At 62.8% G+C, this 16968-nt stretch overlaps 1 protein-coding gene across 5 annotated transcripts; it reads right to left on the bottom strand.

Moving 5' to 3' along the window:
• Positions 1–152: 152 nt before the first annotated feature.
• Positions 153–14838, bottom strand: CAMSAP3 (calmodulin regulated spectrin associated protein family member 3). Of its 5 annotated transcripts, none has more exons than XM_027050415.2 (19): positions 14595–14838; positions 8977–9230; positions 8522–8644; positions 8347–8442; positions 8143–8175; positions 7204–7251; positions 6814–6952; positions 6064–6203; positions 5886–5979; positions 5758–5812; positions 5543–5616; positions 5221–5290; positions 3687–5124; positions 2281–2420; positions 1918–2192; positions 1334–1433; positions 966–1078; positions 766–884; positions 153–684 (listed from the first exon to the last, which is right to left on the bottom strand). In XM_027050415.2, exons 1-19 carry the CDS (start codon positions 14740–14742, stop codon positions 379–381), a joined length of 3765 nt encoding a protein of 1254 aa, XP_026906216.1. In that variant the 5' UTR covers positions 14743–14838; the 3' UTR covers positions 153–378. The 5 variants fall into 5 exon arrangements, with proteins under 5 accessions (XP_026906216.1, XP_026906219.1, XP_026906218.1 ...); XM_027050418.2 differs by having other exon boundaries at positions 3687–5073; XM_027050417.2 differs by lacking the exon at positions 7204–7251.
• Positions 14839–16968: the final 2130 nt, after the last annotated feature.

Raw genomic sequence — 16968 nt, 5'->3', positions numbered from 1 at the left:
AAGAGGCAGCCAAGGAGCAGCCACGAGGGGCCTTGGCATGAGCCGCATCAGGGCTCTTGAGGCGGCAGGACATGGCGGGCGAGGCTGGAAAACGCCCTCGGAGAGGTCACTGGACGCCCCAGCCAGCCTCAGGGAGATGCCAGCACTCGAGCTCTTTCTAAATTATTTTATTCAAGAAGGTGGGGAGGACAGACAGGGGACTGAGCTGAGCCCTGAGTCCCTGAACCTCCCAGCTCAGCCCCCACAGCAGGACAGGACAGAAGTTAGGGGGTAGGGACTCCAGCCCTACCCAGACAAGGTTGGGGACAGACGAGACCCAGGAATGCCAACTGATTGTCCTCCAGGCTGTCCTCTGCCCTGGGAACCACCGGGACGAGGCTACTTGGGGGTGCTGCTGCCCTTCTTGGGGGTGGTGGGCTTCTTGCTCTGCCAGAGGTGGCCCTGGATGGTGAAGGCGTCTACACTCATGGACATGGTCTTGGCAGGGATCTGGGTAAAGCGCTTGCGGTCCGAGTTGTACTTGTAGATGCCCTCGACCATGGCGGGCGTGACTGTGCGGGGGCCGTAGCCGGCCAGCCTCGTCAGCTCCTCTGTCTCCCCGGACAGCGTGTAGAGGGCCCGGAACTGGCAGCTCGAGTCGCGGAAGAGGATCAGGAAGTGATTGGCCTTGCTCTTCTCCATTTCCTGGCCGGGTGGTGGAAGCGGTTCACCGGGGGCGGGCCCTGGCCCCAGCCCTCGCGCCCCCACTGCCAGCCCCGGGCTCACCTCCAGGATGCGGTTCTTCTGCGGTTCGTTCACCTTGCCCGCGAGGCAGCAGTGCGACAGGGCGTTGTGGATGATGAACTTGTTGGACTTGGCGCTGGGCTCCTTGTACAGCCGCGGACCTGGGGTGCGCAGGGTGGTCAGCGGGGCTGACGGGGCGGGCAGGGCCTGGCGGGGTGCCCGCGATCCCCAGCCCCACTTACCTGTGTACTCGGGCACCGACGCCGGGGACGAGGCGTTGCTACCGTTCTCCCAGTCGCGTTCCCGGCTACCAGGCAGGCGGCTTGGGGACATGAGGCCGGATGGGGATGGAGCCCTGTGGGGGCACAGGAAGGGATGGGGATGCGCTCGGTGGTGGGTGAAGCCTTCCCCCGCACAGAGGGACCGGGGAAGGGCCGAGCCCAGAACATGGCACAACAGGGGGCAGGTGCACCTGCCGGAGCCCTGCTCAAGTGCAGAGGACAGAGCCCCACTCGGCCTCGAATGTGTCCTCTAATCCCTTCGGCGGAAGAGAACACACAGACTCGGGGCACCTGAGACGCGGGCACCTGCCCACCCCGGCCAAACTCACCGAGACGTCGGCCTCTTCACGCCAAGATTATTGGGGGCCTCGTTGGCCACGGTTGACAGTGACAGGGTGGACTGAGAGTAGACTTTGCTGAGCCGGGAGCCTGGGAGAAGATGGCACGGAGTCATCCCCACCCAAAGCCCCTGGTGTCCCCAAATGCCTGGGGGGAGGAACTTACCTAGTAGGCTGTGGAGGGCACGTGGGGTCCGCCCTTCCCAAGACCCTCACCCTGTGCCTTCCAACTGAGACCTCCCCCTACCCACGGGGGCAGGAGCTGTGCCCAGCAGGCTGTGGGGAAACCCCCACTAGAAAGCTGTTGCCCCTGAACGTACCCGAGGGGGCCTCATCCACGAAGCCCCGGAGACAACTCTGGGCCAGCTCTGCCCAACACGCCTTACCCCCACTGTAGCCCCCACATCCCTCTGGAAGTCTAAAGGGCATGGGCAAGGCCCCCGTCACCCCACGCACAGTCTTCCCCTCTCCCACATACTCGGGGGTGGGGGGGGAGGCGCAGTCTCCACAGCCCTGGAAAAGGGCACTGAGCAGGCACCATCCCCGCGCCCCACCCCTCCCTACGGGCTCCTTACCCAGCAGGCCACGGGCAGGGCTTCGTGCCAAGGCCGAGTCGTCACAGCAACCGGAGCGCGGCCGGGGGCCCCTCCGCCCACCCCGGCCCGGCCCCCCGGTCCCCGCAGCCCGTGGCCGTAGCACTTTGTCAAGGTCGTCCATCAGCTTCAGCTGGGCCCGGCGTTCATACTCGAGCCGGGTGAACTCCCCCCTCCTGGGGCCCACCTCCTCCTCGACGGGGGCCCTGGCGGCTGGGGGGGCGGGGGGGCCCGGGGCCGCCTCCTCCTGGGCCAGCCTGCAGACCGAGAGTTATCAAGCGGTCAGACGGGCCGCGGGTTCGCGGGGGGCCGGGGGGCCGGGGGCCCGGGCAGCACTCCGCTCACCGGGCAGCCTCTTCCCTCCGCTGCTCCTTCTCGGCCTCCTGCCACTGCTTTCGCCGCCGAGCCTCCTCCGCCCGCCGCTGCTGCCGTTCCAGCAGGCTGGCCCGCTTTTGGGCCATCTCGTCCTCGGGCTTGTCTTCATCCTGGGGGCAGGCTCGGAGTCCGGCTGGCCGTCCCTCCCCTGGTAGGTCCATCAACCCAGCCTGGCAACCACTCACCCACCCTTCCGATTTTGTAATCGGGCTGAGGGCGTCCCCTTGGCTCCTGCTTCGTGCAGAGTTCTACGTGCGGCACAGGGACCAGAGTGGACCCGGGTGCTGTTCACACAGAGCACTTAACCCAGGGCGGGAGACGACCTGATACATCAGAAGCAGCTACCAGTCTGGGGCACCTGGGAGGCTCAGTGGGTTAAGCATCTGATTCTTGGTTCTGGCTCAGGTCATGGTCTCACAGTTCATGAGTTTGAGCCCCGCATCAGGCTTTGCACCGACAGTGGGGAGCCTGCTTGGGATTCTCTCTCTCTCTCTCTCTCTCTCTCTGCCCCTCCCTCACTCTCCCTTCTCTCTCTCAAAATAAATAAAAACTTAAAAAATATTAAGACAAAACAGCTACCAGTCTACAGGGCGGGGAGGGATCTATCCCAGCCTGGGGGCACTAAGCAAGGCTTCTTGGAGAAGGTGACCAGGGAGAGAGAATGACAAGAAGGCGAGAGGTAAAGAGAGTATCCCAGGCAAGAGGGAACAGCAAATGCAAAAGCCCTGAGGCTAGAACAAGCCTAGCAGTCCTGGAATGGGGAGGCCGGTGTGGCTGGGTTGGGGGGGGGGGGGTGTGGCCTGGGAGGGTCAGAGGTGGGCAGAGCCTAAGGCCACGGAAGGACTTTTATTCTAAGAGCAAGAGAAGCTACCGAAGGGTTTAAACGGGATTGACAAGGTCCAGTTCATAGTATTAAAAAAAAAAAAAAAAAAAAAAAAATCTCTCTGGCTGCTCAGTTGAAGATGGCCAGGGATGGAGGGGTGGGGTGGACAGCAGAGGCCGTTCAAGTTGCGGGTGCAGGTGTCCAGGTGAGAGCACCAGGCCAGGCTGGGGGTGCCGTGAGGATGGGGAACAGGGACCAGACATGGGAGAGCGGGGAGGGGAACCGGCAGGGCCGAGGTGGGCAGAGCATGAAGGAGAGCATGAGACAGAAGGAAGTGGAAGACCCCAGCCCTGCTTATCCGCCTGCCCCTGTCCGTCTGTCACCCACCCGTCTGTCCACCCACGCCCACCCCGTCCATCTGTCTATCCACCCACCCACCCATCTGTCCATCTGGCCACGCCCACCTTGTCCTTGCCCACTCCCACCTGGCTCTCCGCCTCCACGCCTGTGCCCACCCACCCCGCCCCTTCCCCAACCTGCTTCCGGGACTCACCTTGTAGAAGAATCCCAGCCCGGCCCGGGGCTCTCCCTCCGAAGACGCCTCCTCCTCTAAGGAATCCTCAGCACCAGGGGGGCTCCCATCTCCCTCGTCCTCGGCCGTGGGCTCTTCCAGGCTGCCCAGTGGGATCTCGATGAGGCCAGGCCGGGCCGCGGGCTCCTCTGGAGGCGACCCCTCCGCCAGGAGGATAGAGGAACGGGTCTGCACGGGCACCTGGCTTGGCGAGAACTTGCGCAGGTGGGGGAGGCTGTCTACATCATGGGGAGGCGTGAGCACTCTCGTCAGGGGAGCCAGCCGCAGCTCCGCCGGCCGTGCGTGTTTCGGGCTTCGGGGTGTCGGGCTGGGGCCAGGCCCCGGGCTGCGCCGGGCAGCCGGGGCGCGCCGAGCAGGGCTGGGAGATGCGGCTTTGGGACCCACCGTGGGACCAGGGATGACCCACGCGGCGGGCGGCGGGGCAGGCCCAGGGGCCTCGGGCGGAGCCAGGAGCCGCTGCTGCTGGTCCGTGAGCCTCTGCATGTCCCGCTGCAGCGAGCTCAGCGCGGCGCTTAACTTGCTGACCGCCCGGTTATAGTCTCCCAGCCCCTCGGGGGGCACTGGGCCCAGTTCGGGTGAGAAGGTCACTGCCTTGGGCCGCGGGGATGGCTCGCCCTGGCCCTCACCCGCCGGCCGCTCCCCACCGGGGACTGGGCCTGGCTCCGCCTCTGCCTCCGCTTCCCCTCCGGCCTCCCGAGGCTGCACCTGCAGGAAAGCGCTCTTGCCCAGTCGCTGGCGGTGCTTGGCAAAGATGGCCTCGATCCGTCGCTTCTGAGCCTCTATGGCCCGCCGTTTCTCCTCCAGCCGGGCTCCCAGCTCGCTCATCTCGGAGCTCAGGGCCTCTGGTGCCGCGGGGGTGGCCGTCGGGGACCCTGCCTCGGCCTCAGCCCTCACCAGCTGCTTCTTGCGTTCAGCAAAGCTGGTCATCTTCACTTCGGAGTTGTTGGCCGCTGGGGACGAAGCCGCCGCCTTCGGGGAGCCCTCGGATAGGGCCGACGGTTTCGACATCTCCGCCACCGTGCAGGGAGATGGTTTCAAGGGGGCCTCGGGGTGGGGCACGTACGCGGGTGCTTTGGAGGCCCCCTCGAGTGGGTAGGAGGAAGCCAGCGGCAGTTTGGAGGGCCCCTCGGGGGAGTGGAGGTAGAAGCTGCCGTCGGCAGCCCCATCTGGGAGCAGCCGGGGCTCGGCACTGTGGATGATCTGCAGGGCCTCCTCGATGGTAGGCAGGTCGCCAGGCTCCGGGGCTGGCTGCACGGGGGTCCGGGCTGGCACAGGGCGCGGGGGGCCCAGGCTGTCTGAGCTGACCGAGCGGAGTAGGACGGGGTCTCCCATGACGACATCCACGTCGCTGTCCAGGCCAAAGGGGGTGCTGAACGACACTGCCTGGGAGAGGGGACGGCTGGGCGGCAGGAGGGAGGGGTCAGCCCCTGGGACAAGCCCCGGCCCCACCCCTGCCCAGCCTGCTCCACCGGCCAGGCCCCTGAGACGCACTCACCTGAGCTGACGGTTCCAGGCCTTGCCGAGGGCCTCCATGTGGGACATGGACGGGGAGGACTTCAGTGAGCCTGGGGAGGGGGGGTAAGCGGTCATTCAGTGGCCACTACGGCGCTGGGCACCCTGGGTGGGGTCCGCCGGGGGGTGTCACGGATGGGCATTATGTGGACAGATAGCTGGGGGCCACTGTGGGGGTGAGTGTCACCACCGGGTCATTCAGGTGCCTGAGGGACCCCGTGGAAGGATCAGGAGGAGAGACAAAGTCAGCCGGGGGTAGTGGCTGCGTAGGGGTCTCCAGTGACAAGCTGTACCCCTGCCCTCACCTGTGGATCCACGGAGTGGGGACTGGGAGCCGCCGGGTGACAGGAGTGGGTGGCGGAAATTGAAGACAGGAGAACTGTGAAGAGATGCACGTCAGCCAAGGGCCCCTCCCTGCCCCGCCCCTGCTCACCTCTCCCAGGAGCCGAGAACAGAGAGCATCCCCTAGCCCTGTCACAGCGCCACGGCCACGGAGACTCACCCAGTGGGGAAACCATACCTGCAGCCACTGCTGTTCTGGGCGGAAGAGGCCTCCGTGGCCCGGGGGGAGGCCGCTGCAGCAGAGAGAGGAGGGTCAGGCAGGGCCTGGCCTCCCTACCCCGCCCCACACCCCGGGCCAGGCCTCACCATGACCATCAGGAAGGTCCTTAGCCTGCACGAAATCAGGTTTCAGCACCTCAAAGCACATGAACATCTCGGCGAGCAGCACCACCAGGTTGATCTGGAGGCAGAAGGCGGGGTCAGCCACTGGGAGCCACGGCCCCGGACGCCAGCCTCGGCCCACGAGGCCTCGAGACGGCCTTACCTTGAGGGGCGGTGGGACATACAGCAGGTCCTCGAGGGACAGTGGGCAGCCACGAGGAAGGCGGGAGGCACAGAAATCCTGCACCAGCTGGAGGTTGTAGAGGCTGTCCGCCACAGACATGGGGTCCTTGAGGCACACCTCTGTGGGGACAGGATACCTGGGTCCCCAGCTCTATGCGGAGGAGGACAGGGCCCTGGGGAAGCGAGGGCCCAGCAGGCGACACGCACAGAGGCTCTCCTACGGGCCGGGCCTCAGGCCAGGTGCCCTCTACAAAGCGGATACTACAACGGGCTGTTCCTCCGGCCTCTGCAACTGTTCCCAGCTGCCGGAAGAACTCGTCCCCCAGGAACTCAAGTCAGAAAGCTTCTCCTAACTACCTCGCCCTCCCTCAGAGCACCTAACGTCCAGAATGTTTTTCTGGATGAAGTTACTGTCTTTCTCTCCCAACCAGGATGTGAGCTGCCTGAGGTCAGGAGCATGTCCGTATTGTGCACCCTGGGTCTCCGGCACCTAAAACAGGATCTGGCACACAGCTTGCGTTCTATAAATATCTGCTGCAGGCGTGAATTCTAGGAAGCACAGAGAAGTTTAGACACTTGCGCAAGGTCACACAGCTAACGAGGGGAAGAAATGTTCAAACGCAGGCCCGCCAGTTCTGAAAGCTGCACTCCTAATCACCGCAGCACTCTGGGGCAGATGCCTGGGTGTCGAGCTCCCACGGACAGGTGCGGCCCAGGCCCACTCACTCACCCTCGAGTCGCAAGAGCTGGGGACAATAGCAGTGGATCGTGGCGGCCAGTGCGGCCCCACTCGCCAGATCCTGGAGGGTGGTCACGGTTGGAAAGCAGGGGGCGCGTCGGGCCACAGCTCGGTCCTTGCGGTATCGGATCTGTGGGTGGGAGCCGGGTTAGGTCAGAGGTCAGGCCGGCCCCCGGGGCAGCGGTCATGCAGGCTGGGTGGGGAGGCCTGGGGTTTCCGCCGTGAGGGGGCGTGAAGCTGGGGGTCCCGGAGCCAGAGTGGGGCCAGCCTGGAGCAGGGGAAGGGCAGCAGCAAGAGGCAAAGGAACTGTCTGCGAGCAGCCAGGCCAGCAGCGAGGGCTGGGGCAGGACTCCTGGGACCCCGGGGCGGGGGATACATTACCATGGGGGGTTTGCTCCCCGACTCCTTCAAACAGAAGGCAATTGCGTGCTGGGGGGAGAGGAGCAGCCGTCAGCGGGGCGGGAGGGGCGCTGACTTGCTGGGCCCCCAAGCACACCTCCAGGGGAGGGGAGAGAGAGCCCTGACTCCTGTCACGAGCCCTGGCCGTCCAGCTCCCTGACTGCGCTCTGGCCGGCTTTGGGGACCCCAGCTCCTCCCAGCCTGGAGGGACCCCACACAGCCAGCCTCCCATGCAGGGAATCATCCCCCCCCCCCCAAAAGACCCAGGCCCCAGCTCGGGGAGGGGTTGCGGAGGAAGCGGGGAGGCAGAAGGAGAGGAGCCCCCAACCCAGGCCACAGAGTGGAAGGAGGGAGGCTCCAGAGTGAGCAGAGGCGGGACTCGGTCCACCCGAAGCCCCCACTGGCAGTGGCCACTCGCCCCTTGTGTTTCACGGATGGATGCCCCCTCCCACCCAAGCCGGGCTTGTCTGCAGGGAAACTGGAGTCTTAGGAAGGTTCTTCTACCTTCTTCTGGGTCTGGGGGCCTTCCTCTTGGCTAAGGGGTCAGGATCCACGTGCCTGATGGGCTAGGGACCCCCTTCAGGGGTGCCGGAAGTCTCCCGCCTCAGCAAAGATGAACGAGCCCAGAAGCTCTGCCCTCTTGATTACTGGGAGGAGAGGCTCATTCCCTCCCATCCCCCCCACCCCCACCCCCGCCTCCCCGGTCAGGTAACTGGGGAGTGATCTGCCTTCTCAGTTAACACGCTTCTCTTCTCTTGGTCTACGGAGAGGTTCCCTCTGTCCCCCAGGGCCGGGGTCCCATATCCTCTGCTCACAGCTGGGAGGAGGTAGGAGAGGGAGCGGACAGGCAGGCAGAACAGACAAGACAGACCAAGCGACAAGCGAGGCAGGCAGACGGGGCGGAGGAACAGCCCCACTTACAGGAACCAGCTTCCAGTACCAGCGTGTGGGGCACTGATGCCAGAGAGGCAGAGGGGAGAGCAGCGGGAGAGGCACAGGGGAGACGGCAGAAAGAGAGAGAGAGTCACCTCCAGCCCCCCCCCCCAGTGCAGCCCTTCCCCTCCCACCCAGCCCTCCCTCCGACCGTCCTCGTGTCCGTCCATTCGTCCGTCGCCCTAGTCTCACCGAGGGCTGTGCGGGGGCCACCCCATCTGCAGGGGCCGCGGGAGAGGCTCTCTGGGCAGCTTCCTGCTCAGTCTTCTCCTGCAACCGCCGGATGGTCTGGGGAGCAGGGAGAGGTCAGCACTGTGCTCCCTGGGCAATGCCGGCCCCCAGCCCATGCCTGCCTGACCCCACCTACCGTGTCCACCCAGAAAAGGAGCTTGTGCTCCAAGCTGGCCAGGGCCAAGGGACCAGGCAGTGTCTTTGTCCACTCGAAGGTGAAGGCAACCATGAGGGCGTCAATGACAGCTAGGTGGGCTCCCTGTGCAGGGAAGGGCTCAAGGGTGAGACCACAGCGAGGGGTGGGGGTTCCCCTGGCCGCCTGAGGGAGAACCAGAGGAAGAACCTCGAGGTGTGTGGGGAGGGGCGTGAAGTAGGAGGGGCTTTGGGGATGAGCCAGGGTTAGTGGGTGGGGCTTCGGGGAAGGAGCCAGGACAGGGGTCCGGGAAGAACCACTCCTGGTGGGCCCTGTCCTCAAGCGCCTCCTCAAGGACCAGGGTGGCGTCTCTGGGGAGGAGCCAGGCCTCGTGGGAGGAGCCTGGGGGAGGAGCCGCGTCTGGTGGGCGGGGCCTGACGGACTGGGGCGGGGCCTACCATGAGGATAGGCTGGTGCCTCAAGTCGGCCTCCTGCACGGGACGCTCGGGCAGCGCGGGCACCGTGCCCCTCCGCGCCAGCAGGGCCAGGAGCGCGGAGGGACTGGGGGGGGTCTCGAGCTGCGGCAGCACCTGGCGCCAGGCCCGGCAGTAGAGCTCAGCCGAGAGCAGCAGCCGTGTCACCGGGGGCTTCACGTGCTCCTGTGCGTACTGGTCGGTGTAGAAGGGCTCCCACAGCTCCGAGGGCACATGCTCTGCGGGGCGAGGGGGGTGACGGCGGGTCAGGGCCCAGGCATGCGTCGGAGGACGGCACGGGACGGGGAGGCTAGGGGACCCGGGCGCGGGTGTGCGGGAGTTCGCCACAGGAAGGGGCTCCAGGCAGAGGGGCAAAGGCCAGGAGGTGGGCCAGGCAGTGCCTGGGGGGTGGGGGAAGGGCAGTTCTGGAAGGGGAGAGGCCACCCGCGCCTTGTTGGGAGGGCGGTGGTCTTGCAGGCCCTCCAAGGAGAACAACAACGACAAGACAAGATCACTTAACCCACCTAACTCCCCGGGTGCCCTGCAGGCCTAGGAAGCAGCAGCCAGGGCACAAGTGGTAACTCCAGAAACTGAGGCACAGAGAACGAAAGCAACCTGCCTAAGGCCACACAGCTGGCCAGTGCCGGCACTGGGATTCAAACTCAGGCCTTTAGCAGCAACCCCCCCCCCCCCCCCCCCCCCCCGCCAACCACACCCTCTGTCAGCTTGGAAGCAGGGTGGGATGAACTGTGGAGTCAGGGGTCTGGCAGGCGGGCCAGGGAACCGGAAAGCTGGCCAGACTGCAGACCTTCTGAGGGGGGTGAACGGTCAGAACCTGGCGACTGAAGGGAGGAGGCGGGGGAGGGACAAGGAGGCGTCCAGGGCCCATCAGGTGTGAGTGGGAAGGTGGGGGTACAGGCGGTGAGGCAGCAAAAGCGGAGCGTGAGGGGCCGGGGCTCTGGAGAGAGGTGAGATCACCTTGCAGAGGCGGCCACAAACCCCCTGAAGACGTTGAATGAGACGGCAGGGCAGGGAGAGGCTTGAGGAAGCCCCATGTGGGGGGGTGGGGGGGGCACGGAACCCCAAGCAGGATCCATGGGTGGGGAACAGAAAGACCAGAATAAGTCACCAGGACGATTCTCTGGGAGGGTCCAGGAGGAGGTGACTGAGGCCAGCCTAGGGGACCTGCCCTCGTGGGGGTGTTTCAGGGAGGCCCTAACTCTTATTCCAACCAGAACAGCTGTTTTGTCTACTGGGGTTCTATGTGTCTGAAATAACGGAAGGGGGCAGATTCCTACCGCTTAAAAGCATCGGCACACAACACACCAGGCCCTTCTCACGCGCCTGTCTTCACAGCCAGGCTCCCCGGAGACCCCCCTGCCCTCACCTGTAAGGACCCAGGCTTCCTTGCCTTCACTCCACCCCGCCCCCTGAAGTCACACTTGACCTTCCCACGTAATGCTCCACCCCTGTGGATAGCTGTGTGCACTCTCTGAACAGACTTCTCCTTCCACCCGACCCCCGCCCCAACCTGGCCTCCCAGCTCCCAGCCTCCCCAAGGCCAGCAGCGGCCCTCCAACGCGCGGTTGTGGGCCGTATCTCGCCTGGGCGCTCTGCCCAGCACCTCCTTGTTCCGGAAACCTTCCTCCCCCGGCATCTCCCCCGCTTTCCATCTTTTTCTCTGTCCCGCCACTCAAGCCAGGCCTCTTCCCCTCGTGCCCCTTCAATGCCAGGTTCCTGACAGCTCGGTCGGAACAGCCCTGTAAGTGGACACGTGCACCCCCCACCCCTGCCTGCCAGCCCGCCCGCCCAGTGATAGCTTCCGTGGCCATCTGAGCACTGCCACCTGCTGCAGCCCAGGCCGTGTGTCCCACTGCCCTCTGGGCATCTCCCATGATGCTCAGTACCTTGCTCCAAACCTGCTCCTTCTCCATCTACCCAACCCACACCCTGTTCCCCGTCTCCCCAGCCCCTGCTCATTTCCTGCTCCCACTGGCAAAATTAAACGAGTTTCTTTCCTGCAGGACTTGTCAGGGCCTTCGAGATGAAAACACGTGAGCTAGGGCTACCCAACAGCTCATGTTTATCAAGCGCTTCCTCTATGCCTCTATACCGCACCACGGCCGGCACTTGGGGGTGGATAATTCTTTGTGTCTCACAGGGGGCGGGGTAGGCTGTCCGGTGCTTCAGGACGGTCAGCAGAGTCCCTGGTCTCTAGTCACAGAACGCCAGTAACACCCTCCTTCCCAAGCAGTGACAACCAAAAAGGTCTCTAGACACTATCAAAGGTCTCCTGGAAGGCAAAACCACCCCCGGGGTTCAGAGCCACCGCTCTCTACTAAAAATGTTTATTGATCATTTACCATCGGATAGTGCTGGCCGACAGAAATACAATTTGACCCGCATATGTAGTTTCAAGTTATTTTCTAATGTTTATTCATTTTTAAGAGAGAGAGAGAGAGAGAAACAGAGCACGAGCAGGGGAGGGGCGGAGAGAGAGGGAGACACAGAATCCGAAGCAGGCTCCGGGCTCCGAGCTGTCAGCAACTCAAACTCATGCTCAAACTCATGAGCCACGAGATCATGACCGGAGCCCAAGTCAGACGCTCAACCGACGGAGCCACCCAGGCGCCCCAACCCACACATGTAGTTTTAAACTTTCTAGGAGCCACATTAAAAAGGTAGAAACGGGGGGCACCTGGGTGGCTCCGTCGATGAAGCGATCGACTTCGGCTCAGGTCATCATGATCTCACAGTTCGTGGATAAGAGCCCTGCATCGGGCTCCGTGCTAACAGTGCACGGCCTGCTTGGGATTCTCTCCCTCTCCCTCTGTCCCTCCCCAACTCGCGCTTTCTCTCTCAAAAATAAATAAATAAACTAAAAAAAAAAAAGAAATGGAGAATTACCTTAGTATATATTTAACACAATATATATCTGATACTATCATTTCAACAATCGACATAGAAACATTAGTGAGGTATTTCACTTTTTTTTTTTTGTATCAAGTCTTCAGAAGCCACTGTGTGTTTTTTACATTCATAGCACATCACGATGAACACCGGCCACCAGACCGGACCACGCAGCTCTACAGCGCCTCTGACATACACGGCCACCTCGTATGCGTTCGCTCGTGTAATCCTCACGACGCTTATTCTTCTCCCCACTGTACAGATGAGAAGACCAAGGCCCAGAGAGCTAACTCGCCCAGGATCACACCGCTAATAAACATCCGAGCTGACGTGAACCCAGTTGCCCTACGGGTCAGAGTGACGTTCAGGCGTAAGGGACTTAGGTGGTGTCTCCCAAACTGGGTAGAGATGGCACCCTTTCTTATCTCTGAGCTTCGGTCCCACAGAGGCCACCTGCCGGCACTCGTGCCCAGCCTCCTTACACCTGTGCCCCCAGGCTGCCAGAACCACCTCCTCCCCCACCCCCAGCCACCATTCCCCAGGGGGCAATTGCATAGCTGATCTCATTTTGTCAGTCCCCAAACCCAGTCCATAGCTCCCCAGCGCCCTCACATCCCTCCACCTCCCGGCCACAGTTCAAGAGGCCCCCTGTCCTGCCAGCCTCTCTCATCTCCCCCCTCCCTGGGCCCCCACCCCACCACTGGGCCCCGCACATTTTTCTCTGAGAACTCCCTGATGGGCCAACCCCCAGGCCTTTTCACATGTGGCCTCCCCCTGGCAAACTCCTATGCGTCCCTCAAGGTTCAAACTTTCCCTTCCCTCCCCTCCCCTCCTCGGCAGAGTTCGGGGCTTTCTTCCCCCAGCCCCGCTGCACGCCTCTACAACACAGACCTTATCACCCTAAGCAGCCGAGATCTGGTTTCGTGTCCCATCCCCCATTTTCCCAACTCCACCCCCATCGCTCTGTCCCGGCACCAGCCTGGCACCCAACAGGCATCGGTAAAAAGTCCCAGAGTCCGTGAATCAAGCAGAGCTCTGTGGCCCACTTCCCCCTCTGGGCCAGGCGTCCCACCTTCCTCAGCCCCCTCTGCTTAGAAAAGGTGGGTACGAGGCCGACTGAACATGACCCTCACCCTGACCCTCACCCTCGGGGAGGAGATCGCACAGTGCAGGGAGCTGGGTCAGGGAGAACAGGACTGGGTGAGTCGGGGCATCTCCTCAGGAGACCTCCCTTTCCTTTCTATGAAATGGGACGGCATTTTCTGCTCCATGATAATATTAATGTTATTAATAACAGTGCCACAACGGGTCACAGCAGCAGTGACAGCGAGTAGCTGTTTACCAGGCACTGTGCGCCAGAACCAATCTGAGGTCTGCTGTCCAGCAACCTTGTGAGGAAGGTGCCGGGATCCCAGCCGCCCGAGCACTGCCCTGGCACTTAGTGGGTGCCCCACAGACATTTGCGAAACGGATAAATGAGTGAACATAAGTGCCTTCTTACACACAGGGGAAACAGACGCTTAGAGAATTGACATAATTTGTCCATAACCCGGTGGAGCTGGGACTTAAGCCCAACTCTGATTCCCAAAGTCGAGCCTTCTAACCAAGGCCACATAACCCGGGACGGGAGAGGCTGGGGCAGACCCAGATCTCTGCCTACCAGCCCCCTTTCTTCCTCAAGCAGATCCTCAGGGAAAGGCAGGCCCCAGAGTGGACCCTGCATGGGAGGGTGTTGGGAGAAAGACACAGGCTTGGGCGGACCCAGGAGATGGGCAGCTGTCCCCGAGCCCCACACCCAGAACAGGTTGATCTGGGAAGGCCACTGAAGGGGTGGGGGGATGGGCTGTGCTCAGCAGGTGCCAAGACCAGTGGCCAGACGGGTGGGAGAGCAGGCGTCCCCCTTAGGACGCCTGGGAAGGCCCAGACCTTAATTAACCCCGCCTGCCCCACAGCAGGCCCTGGCTCCCAGCTCTGGCCTGGGTGATGGGGTTGCCCTAGGGCCCTGACTTTGCCCACACGCGCCCTTGAATCCCGGGTACCCACCCGCACCCTCCCCCTTGGGTTGGCCTGACTTCCCCACACACGTGGGCCTAGGGGAGGGCTGGAGGCTCTGCCCCGGGTGGGAGAAGGCCTTACACCTGCGCCCCCACCCCCGCCGATCTCGGACAAGCCAATTCCCTTCTGGGCTCCCAGGCAAAATGGGGTAATAAGTCACAGCTGCCAGCCGCTGGCCGGGGCCATGGAGGCGAAAGAAGAGGCTCCCAGAGCTGCCCTCGCCGCCCGCAGCGCAGGGAGGGCTGACGCGGGGTGTGGGTTCGGCTGCGGGGCGGTGTGGGGGGGGGGGGTCCTCGGGGGCGCGTGATGTGAATGTGTAAAGCGGGGGGGGGGGGGGTAGGGCGTGCAAGGCCCGCCCGGGAGACCCCGCCCCGCTCACCTGGGCTCCCGGACGCCGGGGTCCCGGCGCGGATCTGGGCCGCCGGCCCCACCCCCACCGCGCTCCCGCAGCCGGGCGGGCAAAGTCCACCGCCCGGGCCGAGCAGGAAGCCCGGAGGCCCGGCGCGGCGGGGCCCGAGCCCGGGCCCCCCCCCCCCTCCACACCCGGCGGCCGGCGCTATTGTTCCCACGGCCCCGGCCTCCGCGGCCCGGCGCCCCGCCCCCCGCACCTGCCGCCCCTGCCGCCCCCGGCCCGGTACCTGCGCCCCCGAACGCGGCCCGCAGCACCCATGCCAGGCTGGCCGCCGCCTTGGCCCGCGAGAAATCGTACTGGTCCAGCGACTTGATCTCGGGCACCAGGAAGGTCCTCCTCAGCGGCCCGGGCCCGGGGGGCGCCGCCTCCACCATGGCGGCGCCGGGGCTGCGGGAGCCGGCTCCGCGCTCGCTCGGGCTGGGCTGCGCCGCGCTCGCACCCGGGCCGGGCCCGCCGCCGCCGCCGCCGAGCCAGGTGCGGCCGCTCGCGCTCGCGACGTAGCGTCGGCCCCGCCCCGGGGCGGAGCCCAGGTGCGCCCCGCCCCCGGCCCAGACCCCGACCCGGTCCTCCCCGCCCCCCTCCGGCTTCGCCTGGCCGCCTGCAGCGGGTGGGGCGGGCCCGGACTGCGGTGTTGGCGGGAGGCTGCGGAGGAGTGCGTGTGCGTGTGCGTGTGCGCGCGTGCGCTGGGGAGGACGAGGGACCCTCTGTTTGCGGATGTGTGTGCTGGCCCGAGCGTGTACGCTTGGATGTGAACGTGAGCGTCCGTGCGTGGCTGCACCTGTGTCCGATGGCGAGTTGGGAGCGTAGAGAGCGTGTGTGTTTGTAGCCGTGTGTGCGTCTCCGAACGCATTCGGGTGGTGAACGCGCGAATTTGAGGGTGTCTGCGTGTGCTCTCTGGGTGGGCGTGTGACAGCACCTGTGTGTGTGTGTATGCGTGTGCGTCCGTGTTTTTCATGTGTGTGCAAGGATCGTATGGTGTAGGTGTTGGTGTCCAGAGGGTATAGTGGTGGCGAGTGTGCGTGTGCATTTGTGTTTTGTCAGTGGATTTGAGAGTGTACGTGTTTGTGAGCATCTAAGGATGTTTTGTATAAGGATGTGATCGGTGTCCATGAAGGAGCACGCGAGAGAAATTGTTTGAGAGCAGGTGTATTTATGCAGGAGTGTGTTTACTTATATCTATGGATGGGGCTAATTGCAGTTACTGGGGACACTTGCAAATGTCTGAGCCCTTTTTGTGGATATTTGTTTAATATTTGCTCGTGTCAGGGCGCCTGGGTGGCTCAGTTGGTTAAGCTCTGACTTCGGCTCAGGTCACGATCTCATGGTTCATGAGTTCAAGCCCCGCGTCGGGCTCTGTGCTGACAGCTCGGAGCTTGGAGCCTGCTTGGGATTCTGTGTCTCCTTCTCTCTCTGCCCCTCCCCTGCTCGTGCTCGCTCTCTCTCTCTCTCTCTCTCTCTGTCTCTCAAAAATAAATATTTAACAATTTTTTTAATTGCTGTGTATCCCATTGTGTTTTTGTGTCAACACATCTGCCACGTGCCTCTCAGCTGTGTCTAATTGTGAACGTAGAATCGTGTGTTAAGTCTTTGCAGACCTGTATATCCGCGGTGTGTATAACCGGGTGTGATCACATGTGTATAGTAAGTGCACATACGCATCTGGGTTTGTATGTTATCTTTTCACAGGAGTGTTGACATGTATGACTTTCTGCGTGTTTTTGTGTGAAGCTGGTGTTTACATTTGAAGTTTGGGACGTTTGCACGGATCTGTGTGGAAGCATGAGTGTGTCAGAGTGTCCATGGGTATCTCTTTTCTGAATGCAAATTGAGTATCTGAGCTTCCCTCTTTGCGTGCAGGTACACGTGCGCCTGGTGGCAAATCGAAGACTGTAGTGTGTGTGTAGCTATGCACACGCAATAAGTTAGGTTTTTCACATTTTTTTAAATTTATTATTGAGAGAGCATGAGCATGGGAGGGGCAGAGAGAGGGAGAGACACAGAATCCGAAGCGGGCTCCAGGCTCCGAGCCGTCAGCACAGAGCCCGACGCGGGGCTCGAACCCACGAACCGCGAGATCATGACCTGAGCTGAAGTCAGACGCTCAACCGACTGAGCCACCCAGGCACCCCAAGAAGTTGGGTTTTGAATGGCTCTGTGAGTGTGTAAGGGTATGTGTGTGTACCTAGATGCAGTTGAGTGCCACATGTAAGTGAGGCTGGGTGGGTGAATCCCATGTAAGGGAATGTAAATGTGAGTTTCTGCATTCACAACTATAGAGGGAGTTTCATTCAACACACACACCTATACACACACACAGCAATCGGGGGGCTCTTGACTCTGTAAAAAGCACAATAGCGAGTCAGTTTCCTGAGACAGCCCCCCTCTCAGGCTCAGATGGTCCCCAAAGCCTATTCTTTGTAGAAATTCCTGGGGCCCCTTAACATACATTGCACAGGTGTGTTTGAGGCATGGGTCTCATGGTCCAGAGCGTGTGACTGGAGAGGGGGTGGGTGTGCCCAAGGGAGGGGAGCTGGGGCGTCGGCCCTCCTGTCTGGATGTGCCCGTGCAGGAGTGGGTGTGGGCGCACAAAGGGGCCAGTG

This window comes from Acinonyx jubatus, chromosome A2, assembly GCF_027475565.1.
Source record: "Acinonyx jubatus isolate Ajub_Pintada_27869175 chromosome A2, VMU_Ajub_asm_v1.0, whole genome shotgun sequence".
Lineage (NCBI taxonomy): Eukaryota > Metazoa > Chordata > Mammalia > Carnivora > Felidae > Acinonyx > Acinonyx jubatus.
This window is presented reverse-complemented; position numbering and strand designations above follow the sequence as displayed.